This window comes from Osmerus eperlanus, chromosome 4 (genome assembly GCF_963692335.1).
Source record: "Osmerus eperlanus chromosome 4, fOsmEpe2.1, whole genome shotgun sequence".
Taxonomy (NCBI): Eukaryota; Metazoa; Chordata; class Actinopteri; order Osmeriformes; family Osmeridae; genus Osmerus; species Osmerus eperlanus.
Window position 1 is genome coordinate 3,353,664 of NC_085021.1, and position 15,733 is coordinate 3,369,396.

At 41.4% G+C, this 15,733-nt stretch overlaps 1 protein-coding gene and 1 long non-coding RNA gene across 2 annotated transcripts in view; both read left to right on the top strand.

Moving 5' to 3' along the window:
- LOC134018344 (uncharacterized) overlaps positions 1-15,733 on the top strand; it is a 223,098-nt gene that overhangs the window by 191,527 nt on the left and 15,838 nt on the right. The gene's annotated exons all lie outside the window — the stretch shown is intronic.
- LOC134018340 (glutamate receptor ionotropic, kainate 1) overlaps positions 1-15,733 on the top strand; it is a 75,485-nt gene that overhangs the window by 46,069 nt on the left and 13,683 nt on the right. The window contains exons 8-13 of the mRNA XM_062458238.1: positions 2,766-2,873; positions 3,046-3,087; positions 9,948-10,061; positions 10,166-10,369; positions 10,620-10,843; positions 11,009-11,127. Coding sequence (XP_062314222.1) covers positions 2,766-2,873; positions 3,046-3,087; positions 9,948-10,061; positions 10,166-10,369; positions 10,620-10,843; positions 11,009-11,127 — 811 coding nt within the window. The remainder of the gene's footprint in view (positions 1-2,765; positions 2,874-3,045; positions 3,088-9,947; positions 10,062-10,165; positions 10,370-10,619; positions 10,844-11,008; positions 11,128-15,733) is intronic.

A 15,733-nucleotide genomic window follows, 5' to 3' on the forward strand; every position in this document is an offset into this window, starting at 1 on the left:
CATCATTTATGGCCCTATAATAATAATGGTGATTTTATTTGTAATGCACTTTACATTTAGCTAAATCTCAAAGTGCTACAGGTTAAAAACAAGAAAGGGCGCAAATAGTGAGTTTTCCACTCCGCCGACTTTCTTTTGTCGCTAATACCTGATGAGAGGCCGACAAACAGGACACATTTTCTCGCCTCCACCTCTGTTGTCAGAACCTCAATCTCACAGTCACCGTATTTCTTCTAATAAAAGCCGCGGGGTTTATTAAATAACGTTCATTTTTGGTGCGGCATTTATTCGAGGGCGGCGTTTATTCGAAGAAATACGGTAATTCAGACAAAGAAATGACCTCAGGAGCGCATTTATAGTCCATCTGCATATTCATTTATGGGAGGAGGCAAGGCAGGGTCAGTGGCTCGTTCACGTGCGGTCAATCTCACGTTGATTGTGATTTATAAAGGAAAGGTGCGCAGGACCTGGCGTACGACCGGTTTTATACATGTGAATATTTCTGTGCGTAGGTACTTTTCGAGTTTTGGCCGTATGCCATCTTCTGGTATGAAAGCTGCGCAATCCTTTATACATTAGGCCCCTGGAGTTCTGTGTGCGTGCTGCAGTGGCTATTTGGCAAGCTCAGAAGAGTGAGCTAACATGGAATTCTGCTGCATCGGTTTGTGTTTTCGGTTAAACTGCTTTAATTTTACAAGCGTTGATTGGGATACTGCGTTAATTTTTTTCCGGGATTATCAATCTAAATTAATGCACGGACTAAAAGTAAATTGTTAAAACTCAAACTTTTGATTTTACTGGGGCACAGCAGATTTATACTGGGACACGTGGACCAGTAAGACTGGTTCAGTTGTCTGGAGCGTATAGCATCTGTTATCCAGGGGGTAGTGGTTAAAATATCGATGCATGCAGAGAATTATCTTTTTCGTTTCTTTAGTCGACAGTTGAGTGTAACCATCTATTATGTCAATTTTACAATATTTTTTATTTTGAGGAAGAATCCGCCATTGCTGCTTGCAGCGATTTTTGTATTTTTGTTTTTGGCCACTAGGGGTGAATCTCACTTAGGTAGTTCAGTAAGGCTAGTTTTTGGAGTAAGGGATGCAGTGGCCTTTCTGGACTTTAAATTGTGATTTTAATGAACAGAATGCCACTATAGTATATAGCTCTGAGAATTTTGTTATGTTCATGACTTATCGTGTACTACTCCACACAAGTCTGCTAACATTAGAAAGTTAGCATATAGCCCACAACTGAACTACATGTTCACCTCTAATAAACTACATGCTCACCTCTAATAAACTAGATGCTCACCTCTAATAAACTAGATGCTCCAAATCTAGCACGTACACTCAATTTAAGGCATATTTACCGACCTGTGATTTACAATAGAAGACACAGTAATATTAACACTCTTGCCCTCATTCCATCAATATTCTCCTTAGTCTCATCCAATCAGTATTGTCCTTATTTTTGGATAAAGTGTTTACGATGCAACAAGTGTGACTTTTTAGGCCCATTATATATATTTTTTTCTTCCGAACAGCTCATCTAAACAACGTCACTCATGGCACTGCATGTCCTTGGGTCTTGATCAAGACACCAGCAGAATTTTTACTTCACAGTGTCCGATTCTCAAGATAAATATGCTACAAAAACATAGAGAGAAGACAGATGGAGATTCCAGGAATTATAGTTATATGGAATTGCAAAGACAGCAGAATGGATAGCAGACCCCATTCCAGTGGACCCTGAAAAGTGTAGGGTTTGAGAGGCAGGTTCCCATACACTTTGGGGACATTAACCTTGGAAAACTACGTGCCGTGCCTGACAAAGAAAAGTGCAGTCCAGGGAGCAATGGGAAGGAGCATTAACGGTGCTGTTCTTCAGCGGCTCCAGAAGTTTGTCTCAGGCAACTCATCTTTATTTCAGCCACTCTCCTGAACTACATTTACATTTAGTCATTTTTTAGCAGACGCTCTTATCCAGAGCGACTTACAGTAAGTACAGGGACATTCCCCCGAGGCAAGTAGGGTGAAGTGCCTTGCCCAAGGACACAACCTCATTTTGCACGGCCGGGAATCGAACTGGCAACCTTCAGATTACTAGCCCGATTCCCTAACCGCTCAGCCATCTGACTCCTCAACTACGAACTACAGGCTCTGAATTTGAATGGGTCCTGAAGCCCTCTCATTGAAGCCATCTAGGACATCAAAAGATAAAGAGATGTGATCTTTTTCTACATGTTTGATGTGAAAGCGCTAAACTGGAATCTAGAGCCACCCACCGATCACAGCTCAAAACTGCAGCCCAGATTTGAAACAATTCAACGAGATGTGGTAACTCAAAGGCTGCATCTAAAATGATGGAGGATTCAATACTGTGTCCATTTGTAAAAGTGCTTCTGAAACCAAAATGGACGTGTAATATCATTAACTCCAATACATGGGGAGGCTCAGTAGATGTCGTAAGGGGATAGGGTTGGGGTGAAAGGGACGAGCCAACAGCCCACCAAGGTTAGCAAACCAAAAAAGTGGTACTGGGATGGATGGGAAAGGTCAAAGCCCCCATGGGCCTTTGATGATTCCGTTCAGTGGCCAAAGACATTTATTCATTGTTTTGAAATGGTAAATGTCTTTTATTCTGGTTTTGTTAGCTCTTAACTTTTCTTTGTTCCAGCATTGGAAGTTTATTTGTTTACCTCTATAAGACAATACACATTCAAGAATAATTATACTCACCCCCTTTTACCTCTACCCACTCAGGCTCAGTGGAATGGCTTGACAGGGCAAATCATTATAAACAAGACAGATGGCTTACGGAAAGAGTTTGACCTAGATGTCATCAGTCTAAAGGAGGATGGCGTGGAGAAGGTGAGCATTTATCCTACTTCAGTGTGTACTCTCATTGGATTACTCTTGAGAACTTCACAAGAAGACGGCAACAACCACAAAATGGGTATGTTGACGCAACTACACACAGGTACAGGTATTTGTCTTGATATGAAATGTAATTCAAATGTTTTCTTTCTATTATTTTTACAAGACAATCGCGGGCAATAGTCGACTGAATAAAGTGTGGAAAAAGGTTTGTATTGTGGTTGTAAGCACTTTTTGCCATAGGTACTCAATATCAATCAAACTGTTCTATATGCTAAGGTAATTTGACTCATTGGGTGTGCTCACGCCTTCGGCGAGCACAACCATTGTTTTCTCACATAGCCTATATATTTATTATTTATTGTTTATTTTCGGGGATCAGTCAATATTTAGGATCAGTCAATATTTAGACGACATAGACAACGCCTGTGTCAAAATGTTCGTCTTGGTCTCGATTGCGTTGTTTGTACCACGTTGCCACAGCCTAAACTTTATGTCAATTTATCAAGTAATGCACAGAGTCGTTGGATTCAAAGAAAGTACAATAGTTTAATGCTTGCCAGCAAGGAGACAAAGTCTGATCGCAATACAAAGTTTGTCTAGCTCCCCAGTCTTCAGGTAAGACCTTTTATTGGTGAGAAGTCCCCTCCTCAGCATATCAGCTGTCAATATGATCGTTCCCAGAGAGTGCGCGTGCACGTGGGAACTTACAGAGTTCTCTGACCCTAGGCTTGACCATATAATTCATTCAACACAGATAAGGTTTATTGCACCTCTAGTATGATAATGGTCAACCTAGGTCAGTTTGTTTACGTATGCCTAGTGTCATCTATAGGTCATGTGGGGAGAGGGTTCTCTGCTGGCAAGGAATGCTAGCACCAGTATTTTCAGAATATAATGTTCCATTCTAAATTTCTCCGACAACACTGCCCCGACAAACACCAACATTCTACAACAAACGCAAACAAACACCAACAGTCGGGTCAGTGTGGGCCAGCAGTTTGTGTTTGTTGGTCATTGTCGGGTACTGTCGGAAGAGTTCAACATGTTCAGTCGGATCGGGTGAAGTTGCTGAATGTCTGACCAATGTAGAGGGATTTCCAACGAACTCCAACATTCTGACAGCTAGGTAACAGCTTGTTACCTTGACAACTAGGCTCAACAATGGCTGGTTTCTGGACCCAAGAACGCGAGGATGTACTCCTGGAGTGATGGGAAGAGAGAACCCAGCATACTCCAACCGAGACAGCAAAAGTGACGCAATGAGAAACATCGCGACTAGCTAGCTTGTTCTACCATGTTAATCTGTTAACAAGATAACCTATTTTCATTTAGCAGACGCTTTTATCCAAAACGATGTACAAGGGAGAGATAACCTAACTAGTTGCTAACACGTTTGTTTCATTAGTAGACTATGGTCACAGCTCCCTGATCTAGTAGGCTACAAGTATCAGTGTATTGTGGCAGGGCCAGACATTTTTTTCTGGGGAGCTCGGCGTTTTAGCGAGGGTGCTATGAAATGAGGGTGATAGTACGGTGGCCCTGAAGTGCAAATCACACCCAGTAACATGAGTGCATCCCCCAAATACGAGTCAACTCCCCCAAATAGGATGACTTGCTCACCTCCCCTCAATACAAAGACACGCTCCCCCAAATGGGAAACGACATTACATTTACTCAAAAACACATTACATTAACTCAAAACGGAAAGGGTAGGTACAACACTTCGTCGCTGAATGGATGCAGTAACTAACAAGAAATTGATCGACAGAAGTACAAAATGCAATAGCCTGACAGAGTTACGTGCACCAGGACATTTGTTTGGCTATCAAAGCATGTAGCGAATGCTACTTATGCAAAAATATATTTTGCGTGTTAAACGTAACAATCGATATCTAAACAATTATCCTGGTCCACGTAACTCTGTCATTGTGGCATTTCGTTCTTCTGTTGTGGACTATTGTTTTTTTCTTCTGAAAAGTCCTGCTTCCTTCAACTGTGTTTTTAGCATGCGCATAGGCTACTTATTTTAATGTTGTGAAACGTTAACAGCATATCTAAGATTATTTAATAGTCCCTGATTAAAATAAAGAGTAGTGCAAGTCATGTGTCTGAATTGTTAACACAAATGTTTCTTCTTTTCTTCCAACCAAAATGATCAACTTCATGGTAATGACAGAGTTACGTGGACCAGGATGGTTGTTTCGCTATCGATTTTGACGTTTAACATGCAATTATACTTTTGCATAAGTAGCCTGCTACATGCTTCGATAGCCAAACAAATGTCCTGGTGCACGTAACTCTGTCAGGCTATTGCATTTTGTACTTCTGTCGATTAATTTCTTGTTAGTTACAGCATCCATTCAGCAACGAAGTGTAGTACTACCAACCCTTTCCGTTTTGAGTTAATGTAATGTGTTTTTGAGTTAATGAGTCATTTGGGGGAGTGTGTCCTAATTGGGGGGAGTTGACTCGTATTTGGGAGGGAGTGTTTTCATTTGGGGGATTCACTCATGTTAGTGGGTGTGATTTGCACTTCAGGGCCACCGTATGATAGCCTATGTGTCACATGGTTCTTTACTACACCTCCCCACCATATGTCTATCATCTGTTTACATGTTTGCTCTCTGAAGCGTTTTGGGGGTCCATGAAAACCGCTAAACAAACCGATTGTATTATTATTATCATTATCTAGGCTACTTCCGACGGACGCACACGGTCTGCGACGGTCACTGACAAAATGCATATGCATATGCATGTTAGAGTCCGCAGGTGACCACTTCACTCTGTCTGACATGGTAGACTAATCTACCATGTCAGACAGAGTGAAATGAATCTTAGAATAGCAGATATAATTAACTAAAACAGTCAGAAATGCATTCAGGTATATATTATTTCAGTTCACAATCATCAATTAGCACATTGTACCTTATGTATAGGCTACCTAGCACACAGACAGACTGCTTGTCCTAGGCTAAAAAGTCTCAGATTTTTTTTAAGGCGGCTCCAAAAAAATAAAAAGGCAAAAAGTTAAAATTTTCGGCAAAAAAGGGCCTCTTCGTTGCTAATCAACCGAAACTAGTCTTTAGCGACACTGCAATCAATGCACGCAACAAATCAGACAGCATTCATTAATGTTACACAGCTTACTGTTACCACGCAAACTGTTCCAACTAGCTTTTACAAAACTCCTTTGTTGGACTCCAAACATGCGAGGTGGATTTTTGGTTTTCTCGGACCATCCTGAGCGTCCACGCTAATGTCACTGATGCTGCTATAGCACCATGCATCCTCAGTAGTGGTGGAGGGTTGACCTCCTTGACCACAACGTTCCTCCCCTTAAAAATCCACACCAGATACCCCTGCCATTTCTTCTTCTTCTACGTCACTCTCGTTTCTTAATCGTTCTTCCAAACGTGGACATTTAGGTAGCAAAAACCGATGCATTGTTGATGTTAACTTGAAACTATCATGCACTAGCTCGCTTTCTCCTTCAACCGTCCGGTAACGTCAACGTTTACGCGTGCAACGTGAAAATAGGGTCATAGGGTATGACAGAATGATTGCTCTGTGTCTAAAACAATCTGTTAATTTCAATAATTATAATTTCAATAGTTATAATTTTATTTTGTGAGTTAAATATTATTATCACACAATAAATAACGCAGAATGACCTTAAAATGATACTACAACACACAGAAAAACGAATTAGCTCGCTGAAAAAAGTATGTTACTGTCTGAGCAGTGTGGAGCTGGCATTGGTTTTCTGGACATTCTAAAGACAATCACCAACAACTGCCAACTTTAGAATGTTGGGATTTGTTGAAGTTTGTGTGCAAGCTGCTTAAAGGTGACTAACTTGCTAGCCACAGTCACTGACGTTACTAACGTCACTAACGTCACGAAAACACGCGTGACTACCTTTGGCAGAACATTCGTTTCGCATCTGTTAACTTGGGGGATAGCTAGGCTAACTATAGCTTTACTGCAAGGCAGCTGCAGAAACGCCACAAGCAAAGAGGCCAGGGTGATAACTATTTACTCATTTTACTTTGTGATATGACACACAATTGTGATGTGTAATGTACAGTATAAGCTGATATTATTAAGGAAGTACATCTACTTTCGGAAACAGTAGTCTACTATTTCACTGAAGTATTAGCATCATGACATTAGCCTGTGTTGCCCGGGCAACACATACTACAGTGGTCTATGATGTAGCGTTATCTGTTTTCAATCGTTAAAATAAACATTCCTCACATATACATTTTCGTTGTAGGATTTATTATGACATTAGATTACAAGTAAACGATTTGTGAGTGAAATTATCATTACCTGTGGTTTCAATCCAGTGTATCACTGCAACGCTGTAGCCTACACGAGACACTACAAAAACATCTACACAGCTGTAGGAAGTCAAACGGCGACAGAACATGTTCGGCACTCCCCTTACTTAAATCAAAAGTATATCTAACTACTAACCTGAACTTCATTGCCACAGCCTAAACTTTGTCAATCTGTTCATGAAAATAATTAATTTCAGCCTAAACCGTACAACGGAACGTTAAATCCAATTCAACCAACGCAATCGCTACCGAGACGAACACAGCAGTAGTCTAGTACTGTACCGTAGTAGTACAATTTACCGGGGCAGCTTCTCCACACAGGGCTATATCGCATTTTGCGTTGTTACTGACAATGATCGCTACCAGTGAGCTTTTTATGAATGAGCGATTTTCCACTAAATAAATGTCAAGCTTATTTACGTTTTTGGGGGCATATTTTCAGTTAGCAGATGGTACTGTTTGAATCGCGATTCCATCTTCTACTGCCGGTAACGTCGTAGAATAATCTTCAAAGGGGGTTCTTTATTCATGAATGAATGCAATATGAGTAGGCTAAATGCCTGAAAATATCACTCTGCACATTTTGAGTTGTAAATGAGCAGCAAAAAAAGATGCTTTTAAATCTATGTCATCTTTTTTAAATAATAAGTAGGCCCTATGCATTTTTATATAAAATATACAGAAATATCAGTTGTAAAAATGTCATTAAAAAACGGACCCCTGTGCAACCGACGCAAGCAAGCACACCCTACAATTTCCCCAGAAATTGTACCCTCTCTAGTTCCACATTGTGATCTTAAGGATCTTTGTGGTTGAACGGAATAATTGCCGCCCTGCAATGCAGATGGCGTGGCATCGAATATGGGAGCGATTGCTTTCATCTAACAATACAATTAAGCCCAAATATGATTTTCGAACAGTATGAGACAATAAACTCCGTATAAAGTTGTTACATATAAATATATATATATTTTAATACACAAAACAGCACACAAACAGACAAATAAACAAACAGGATTTCGCTAATGGCACACAAGTAACTAACGTTCTCTAACTGTCTCTGACGTTCTCTAACTGTCTCAAACTCTCACAAATCTCTCAACCAGGGTCTCACGCATTCAAAACCTTGGCTTTGCCGCCTCATTTTATACCCCGACACGTCAGAGTCTTTTGGCAAGTACGAGACAGGTTTCGTTCAAGATCACGTCACAAAACGTTTAGAAACACTGACACGTGACCGGAAGTGTGTTTAAAACCTGTCTCGAAACGTTGTTCCGATGCAGTGAGTGTTGAATGCATAGATATATATATAAAGGGTAGATGTCTTGGCCGCATTGCCGGACAACGGAGTCGAACGTCCACACATGGCGGCCATCTTCCTACAGTCAACTCGCTCACCCATAACATTGTGTTGATGCTACATGTACTTTTTAAATGACCATAACTTGCTCAATTTTCAACCGATTTTTTAACGGTTTGGTTTGTTATCAATGTCAGAGATGTTTTTTTTCTTTTAACCCTTGTGCTGCCTTCGGGTCACGTGACCCAAAGGTTCATAACGAATCATCGTTGTGTTTACCCAATTTTACCCCATACAAAAACAAATAAAAATAATTTTCTTTTAACCTTTGCAATGTGGGGGGTCTGAGACAGCCCAATGGTTAAAAGAAAATGCTTCACTTTGTTTTTGTATGCTGTAAAGTTGTCGCAATACGACGGTGGGTCACAATGACTGATGGGTCAGAATGACCCGAAGATAACACAAGGGTTAAAATAGAATAGAAGTATGCAGTGGCATAACGACATCTGACGTAGTAGTAGCAGTAGTCTAGTACTGTACCATAGTAGTACAATTTACCGGGGCAGCTTCTCCACACAGGGCTATATCGCATTTTGCGTTGTTACTGACAATGATCGCTACCAGTGAGCTTTTTATGAATGAGTGATTTTCCACTAAATAAATGTCAAGTTTATTTACGTTTTTGGGGGCATATTTTCAGTTAGCAGATGGTAGGCCTACTGTTTAAATCGCGATTCCATCTTCTACTGCCGGTAACGTCGTTGAATAATCTTCAAAGGGGGTTCTTTATTCATGAATGAATGCAATATGAGTAGGCTAAATGCCTGAAAATATCACGAGAAGGGAAAAACTTAAAAGGATGTTTAAGTCATAGAGATTAGGTCAATTTTTACACCGGTCTGCCAAATGTATTCGTTTTGAATCAGCTATGAGGCTGCCTCTTGCAGGGAAAATTAGAAGACATCTATTTCATTCTACACTTCACTCTTAGTATTTTGAGTTGTAAATGAGCAGCAAAAAAAAGATGCTTTTAAATCTATGTAATCTTTATAAATAATAAGCATGCATTTTTATATAAAATATACAGAAATATCAGTTGTAAAAATTTCATTAAAAAACAGACAACTGTGCAACCGACGCAAGCAAGCACACCCTACAATTTCCCCAGAAATTGTACCCTCTCTAGTTGGATTTAGAGATATTTATTTTCCTCACACTTTCTCTAGCGTTTCTTTCAGATCCTGTCCTATATGTGTTCTGTTTTGTTCCCAGAATTTAATATGCACGTATTCATTCCATGTCTTCTTTAGACTTTATTTCGATTTCTATAATTTCACAGGAAACTCACAATCTCAAATATTTGTACATATATATTTTAAGTACAGTGAAGTGCAGTTTTGATGATTGAGGTAATGTTTGTAGATTGCTGTATGGAATTCCAACACAGGCCTTAATTTGACTGACAGCAACAAGGACTTGTCCACAAATGTCACAGATTCCATGGCCAACAGAACCCTTGTTGTCACCACTATTTTGGTAAGAACATTGTAGGCGTGAATATGCTGGTCAAACATATAAACTGTTTTTCATGTGGAATAGACAAATACTCTGATTAATGTATATACTATGTCATCTTGCAGGAAAACCCATATGTCATGTATAAGAAATCAGATAAACCATTGTATGGGAATGACCGGTTTGAGGGCTACTGTCTGGACCTGCTGAAAGAGCTGTCCAACATTCTGGGATTTGCATATGAGGTCAAGCTGGTGTCTGATGGGAAGTATGGCGCTCAGAATGACAAGGGAGAGTGGAATGGCATGGTCCGAGAACTCATTGACCATGTAAGTCCTGTGACTGTCTTTCTGTTATTGGCATCTAAGCCTTCTGTATAGTTGCCATTCATTTGCTATTGCATCTGGACCAAATGTAAGCCTTCTAGACAGTGGCCATTGCATCTGGACAAAAAGTCAGCTTTGTGGACAATGGCTTACACTGTATAGATATGTTCAATGAGTTATACACATTGTGTGAATCAAGTACAGTCTAATTAAGTTTTTCTTCAATGTGTTATCTCCCTGCTCACCGTGTCAGGTGGCTGACCTTGCTGTGGCTCCTCTCACCATTACCTATGTGAGGGAGAAGGTCATCGATTTCTCCAAACCATTCATGACTCTTGGCATCAGTATCCTGTATCATAAGCCCAATGGCACAAATCCAGGAGTTTTCTCCTTCCTCAACCCCCTTTCCCCCGATATTTGGATGTATGTGCTGCTGGCATGCCTTGGTGTCAGCTGTGTGCTATTTGTCATTGCAAGGTAAATGGGCACTTGATAATTGCACGTAAAACATTCTGTACACTGCATTGGTTGATATTAATATTATAATGCATTTCGAATTTTGCTGGATTTTCTGTTACATCAATCTACTTTTATGATCTAAAGTAACTGAGTTAGAGTAACTTTGTCCTGGTTTGACTGCAGGTTTACACCATATGAGTGGTACAACCCTCACCCCTGCAACCCTGACTCAGATGTGGTGGAGAACAATTTCACTCTAATCAACAGTGTCTGGTTTGGAGTTGGAGCACTTATGCAGCAAGGTACTGCTTCCAAGAGGCTGAGTGGTATCTGTCATATATAATTAAATCTGAAAAACCATTTAGGCCATTTAAGCCTCAAAAGAAAGTAAAATCAAGTGTCCACAACCCTTATGCCGCAAATGCACGAACAAGGTGCTTTGTGATGTATGATATTTGAGGTACAGTAGACCAACATTGCTGGGTCATTCCTCAATTTTCAATTTCTAAACATTATGGCAAATCAGGTGAAGGACATATTCAATTGTTTCATACTGTCCTGTGGTGTTGGATGGTGATCCTGTACTTCCCAGCCCTGTAGCTAACCCCTGCCCAAACTGACAAATGCCCATGCAGAGTAATTGCAGCAAATGCTCTACTAATTCAGAACCCTGAACACTCCACCATACATTCACTTTGACATTTTGTACATCTATTCTTTCTGCATAATTGTATTCATCATATGGTCTGCACCTATTCCTATCCACAAAAGTGTCTGGAGGTGAGGATCCCTTACTGAATTGCTGCTCCGAAAGTTTTTTCCTTGTCATCCTTGAGTGTTTAGGTTGGCATAGGTGCAGTTCAATGCATGTTAAACTTTCTTAATCAAGACCAGTGTATGTGTATGTATGTTATACATACAGAACACATTGTATATGTAATGTCAACGTTGTTACAGTTACATAATCGTTTCAAATAGATTTAATTGCATATTTATGTTCAACATTGTGTTAACTAGCAAACACTTGTTAACAAGCAAACACGTGTACACTCGTAGCACAATGTGAAAAATAAATAACAATAATTTGAGTTATTATTCAATTGACTAACTTTTAAATTTAATCAAAAACATACACATGCCAGGAGAATTTCATGAAAAAATTCCAGTTGGATGATGAATTGATATTTACTTGGTTGACATTTAGGTAACAGTCACAAGGTTGACTGGTATTTTAACAACTTCATTACTCTCGAAAAGTAATAGGGTTGAGGATTACAGTAACAGGGTTGACAATTACATGGTTTTGACCGTAACAGGGTTGACTTTTAAGGCTAAGGTCGGCCTTTACTCATCATGTGGTGAAGGTAATGGAAGTACATGTGGTACTTTGAAAAAGGGTTGGTAATTGGTAAATTGTGGTAAGGAGCAACATTTTTTTGTTGTGCGCCATTGGTCTTCCTGCTAGGCAAATTATGTATCTTCCTTATACTCTCACTACTGGAAGAACAGTAACACTATTTTACAGGGCAGTTTCATTACAATAACAGTAGAATGAGGGACACTAATAAATTGCTTTTTTAAATTGCAGTTTTATGACCCTCTATTTCTAGGGAGGAAGAATGGCCTAACAATTAAATGAAGATTGTTTGGCAGTATGCACCTTGCACATCAAATAAGTGGCACCATGGTTATATACAAAAGTTGTATTTATTATACAAACAAATGCCACAGTGTAACAATGGAACAATGAACAGTGCCAAAGAAAATAAATCAATAAAATAGTGTCCTAACTACCAAACCAAAAACAGCCTTATATTAACCCTCGTGCTGCCTTCGGGTCACATGACCCAAAGGTTCATAACGAACCATCGTTGTGTTTACCCAATTTTACCCAATACAAAAACAAATAAAAATAATTTTCTTTTAACCTTCGCAATGTGGGGGGTCTGAGACAGCCCGACGGTTAAAAGAAAATGCTTCACTTTGTTTTTGTATGCGGTAAAGTTGTCGCAATACGACGGTGGGTCACAATGACTGATGGGTCAGAACGACCCGAAGATAACACAAGGGTTAAACACATGGGGAGGCACCCATTCCTTACCTATGTTGTTTAACAAAGGTTTGCATGGAATGGATGGCGTGTATGCACATAGGCAGCACCTATTCCAAAGCCCCTGTGCGAATGAAGGAGAAACCAGCGAAAAGCACAATACCGCGTACTGGCACAACTTTTTTCATGTTAGAGCAATAGCACCTCCAAATGTCTGTGCACGTCCCTGCTCTCACACCTTGCTTACATTCAAAACACACTGCACTGTAAAAAAAAAAAAACTAGTAAAAAAAACAGGAACAATCTGGATTAGGGTTGTTAAATAATTGTAATTTTCCTGTACCAAATTTACAAGATATATCTGTAATATTACATTACAGGCTGTTCTTTGCCGGTAAATATGACTTTTATTAATTGAACTTCTCTGTAAAAAAACAGCATTCGTTGTCATCGTCGTCATCTGCCGCTTGTCCGGGGGTCGGGTCGCGGGGGCAGCAACCTAAGCCACCAGCTCTTCCTGGGGGACCCTGAGGCGTTCCCAGGCCAGCCGAGAGACATAGTCCCTCCAGCGTGTCCGGGGTCTTCCCCGGGGCCTCTTCCCAGTGGGACGTGCCCAGAACACCTCACCAGGGAGGTGTCCAGGAGGCGTCCTGATCAGATGCCCGAGCCACCTCAACTGGCTCCTCTCGACGCGGAGGAGCAGCGGTTCTACTCTGAGCCCCTCCCGGATGACCAAGCTTCTCACCCTATCTCTAAGGGAGAGCCCGGACACCCTGCGGAGAAAACTCATTTCAGACGCTTGTATTCGCAATCTCGTTCTTTAGGTCGCTACCCACAGTTCGTGACCATAGGTGAGGGTAGGAACGTAGATCGACTGGTAAATAGAGAGCTTCGGCTTTTGACTCCTTCTTCACCATGATGGACCGATGAAGAGCCCGCATCACTGCAGACGCGGCACCGATCTGCCTGTCGATCTCGCGCTCCATTCTTCCCTCACTCTTGTTCACGAGTGAGGGAAGAATGGAGCGCCCCGAGATACTCAACTCCTCTGCCTGGGTCAAGATCTCCTCCCCGACTCGGAAATTGTACTCCACCCTTTTCCGGTCGATAACCATGGTCTCAGATTTGGAGGTGCTGATTCCCATCCCAGCCACTTCGCATTCGGTTGCGAACCGCTCCTGTGAGAGCTGAAGACCACGGCCCGATGAAGCCATCAGGACCACATCATCCGCAAAAAGCAGCAACCCGATCCTGAGGTCACCAAACCGGACCCCCTCAACGCCCTGGCTGCGCCTAGAAATTCTGTCCATATAAGTTATGAACAGAATCAGTGACAAAGGGCAGCCCTGGCGGAGTCCAACCCTCACCGGGAACAAGTTCGACTTACTGACGACAATTCGGACCAAACTCTGGCACCGGTCATACAGGGACCGAACAGCCCCGATCAGGGAATCCGGTACCCCGTACTCCCGGAGCACCCCCCACATGAGCCCCCGAGGGACACGGTCAAACGCCTTTTCCAAATCCACAAAAAATGTGTAGACTGGTTGGGCGAACTCCCATGCACCCTCCAGGACCTGGAGGGTGCATGGTCCACAGTTCCAAGGCCAGGACGAAAACCACATTCCTCCTGAATCCAAGGTTCGAAAATGCGATGGACCCTCCTTTCCAGAACCCCTGAATAGACTTTCCCAGGGAGGCTGAGGAGTGTGATCCCCCTAAAGTTGGAGCACACCCTCCGGTCCCCCTTTTTTAAAGAGGGGAACCACCCCTCTGTTCTGCCAGTCCAGAGGCACTGTCCCCGGTGTCCACGCGATGTTGCAGAGTCGTGTCAACCAAGACAGCCCTACAACATCCAGAGCCTTAAGGAACTCCGGGCGGACCTCATCCACCCCAGGGGCCCTGCCACCGGAGCTTTTTAACCACAGAGATAGATGGGCCCCCCCCCGATGTCCCCAGACTCTGCTTCCACTCTGCACTTCCAGTGCACTGCTTCCCCCTCCTGAGTCGCTGGATGGTGGTCCAGAAAAAAACAGCATTTCTAATTTTAAATGTGTACTATTATCCTGAATAAACATTTTTGCGGGGGGGAAACGATTTGTATTTGTACAAACATATGTACGTTGTGTACGTTCACATTATTAACCTGTTATGACACAGGTTTTTTTTAACTTCAATGTAAAAATACAGCATTTTCAATAAATACAAATATAGCCAAAACAAGATATCACAATTTAACATGTTCATTCAAAACAAGTCATGTGCACAACATACAGCATCCAGATGCTGTAATCAGTATCCAGATATTTACAACTTTAGTGTCAGGTAGCTGTATGAACTGGAGAGGACTATTGCTCACCACACGTTTGTCTTATGACAGGTTAGATCGCCATCTAACTGGACAACATTCACACTCAGGGTGAACACTTCATTTATCTAAACTACAGACCATCACATTACACATATCAAAACAAAACGAACACAACAACAAAACTCCAAACAATGCTTATCTAACTAAGCTTAAACCTTTAACTCTGTAGCTTTTCGGCTTGCCGCGGGGCATTCTGGGTAACAGGAGCATTGCCGCTACACAACTATCTAATTAACTTTCCTTTGTCCTACTCTTTACATTTATTCATTTAGCAGACGCTTTTATCCTAAGCAACTTCCAAGAGAGAGCTTTACTAAAAGTGCATTGGTCAATGATCATAAACAATGAGATAGCCCCAAAAAGGCTTTTGCAGGCTTTTGTACTCTTTGATATTGACTGGTGCATGCTGGGATTGCATGACGTCAACTACCCGAGCTCAGTTCACAATTCAAGGTTCCTATGTCTAAACCAAAGAAGTTATTTGTCC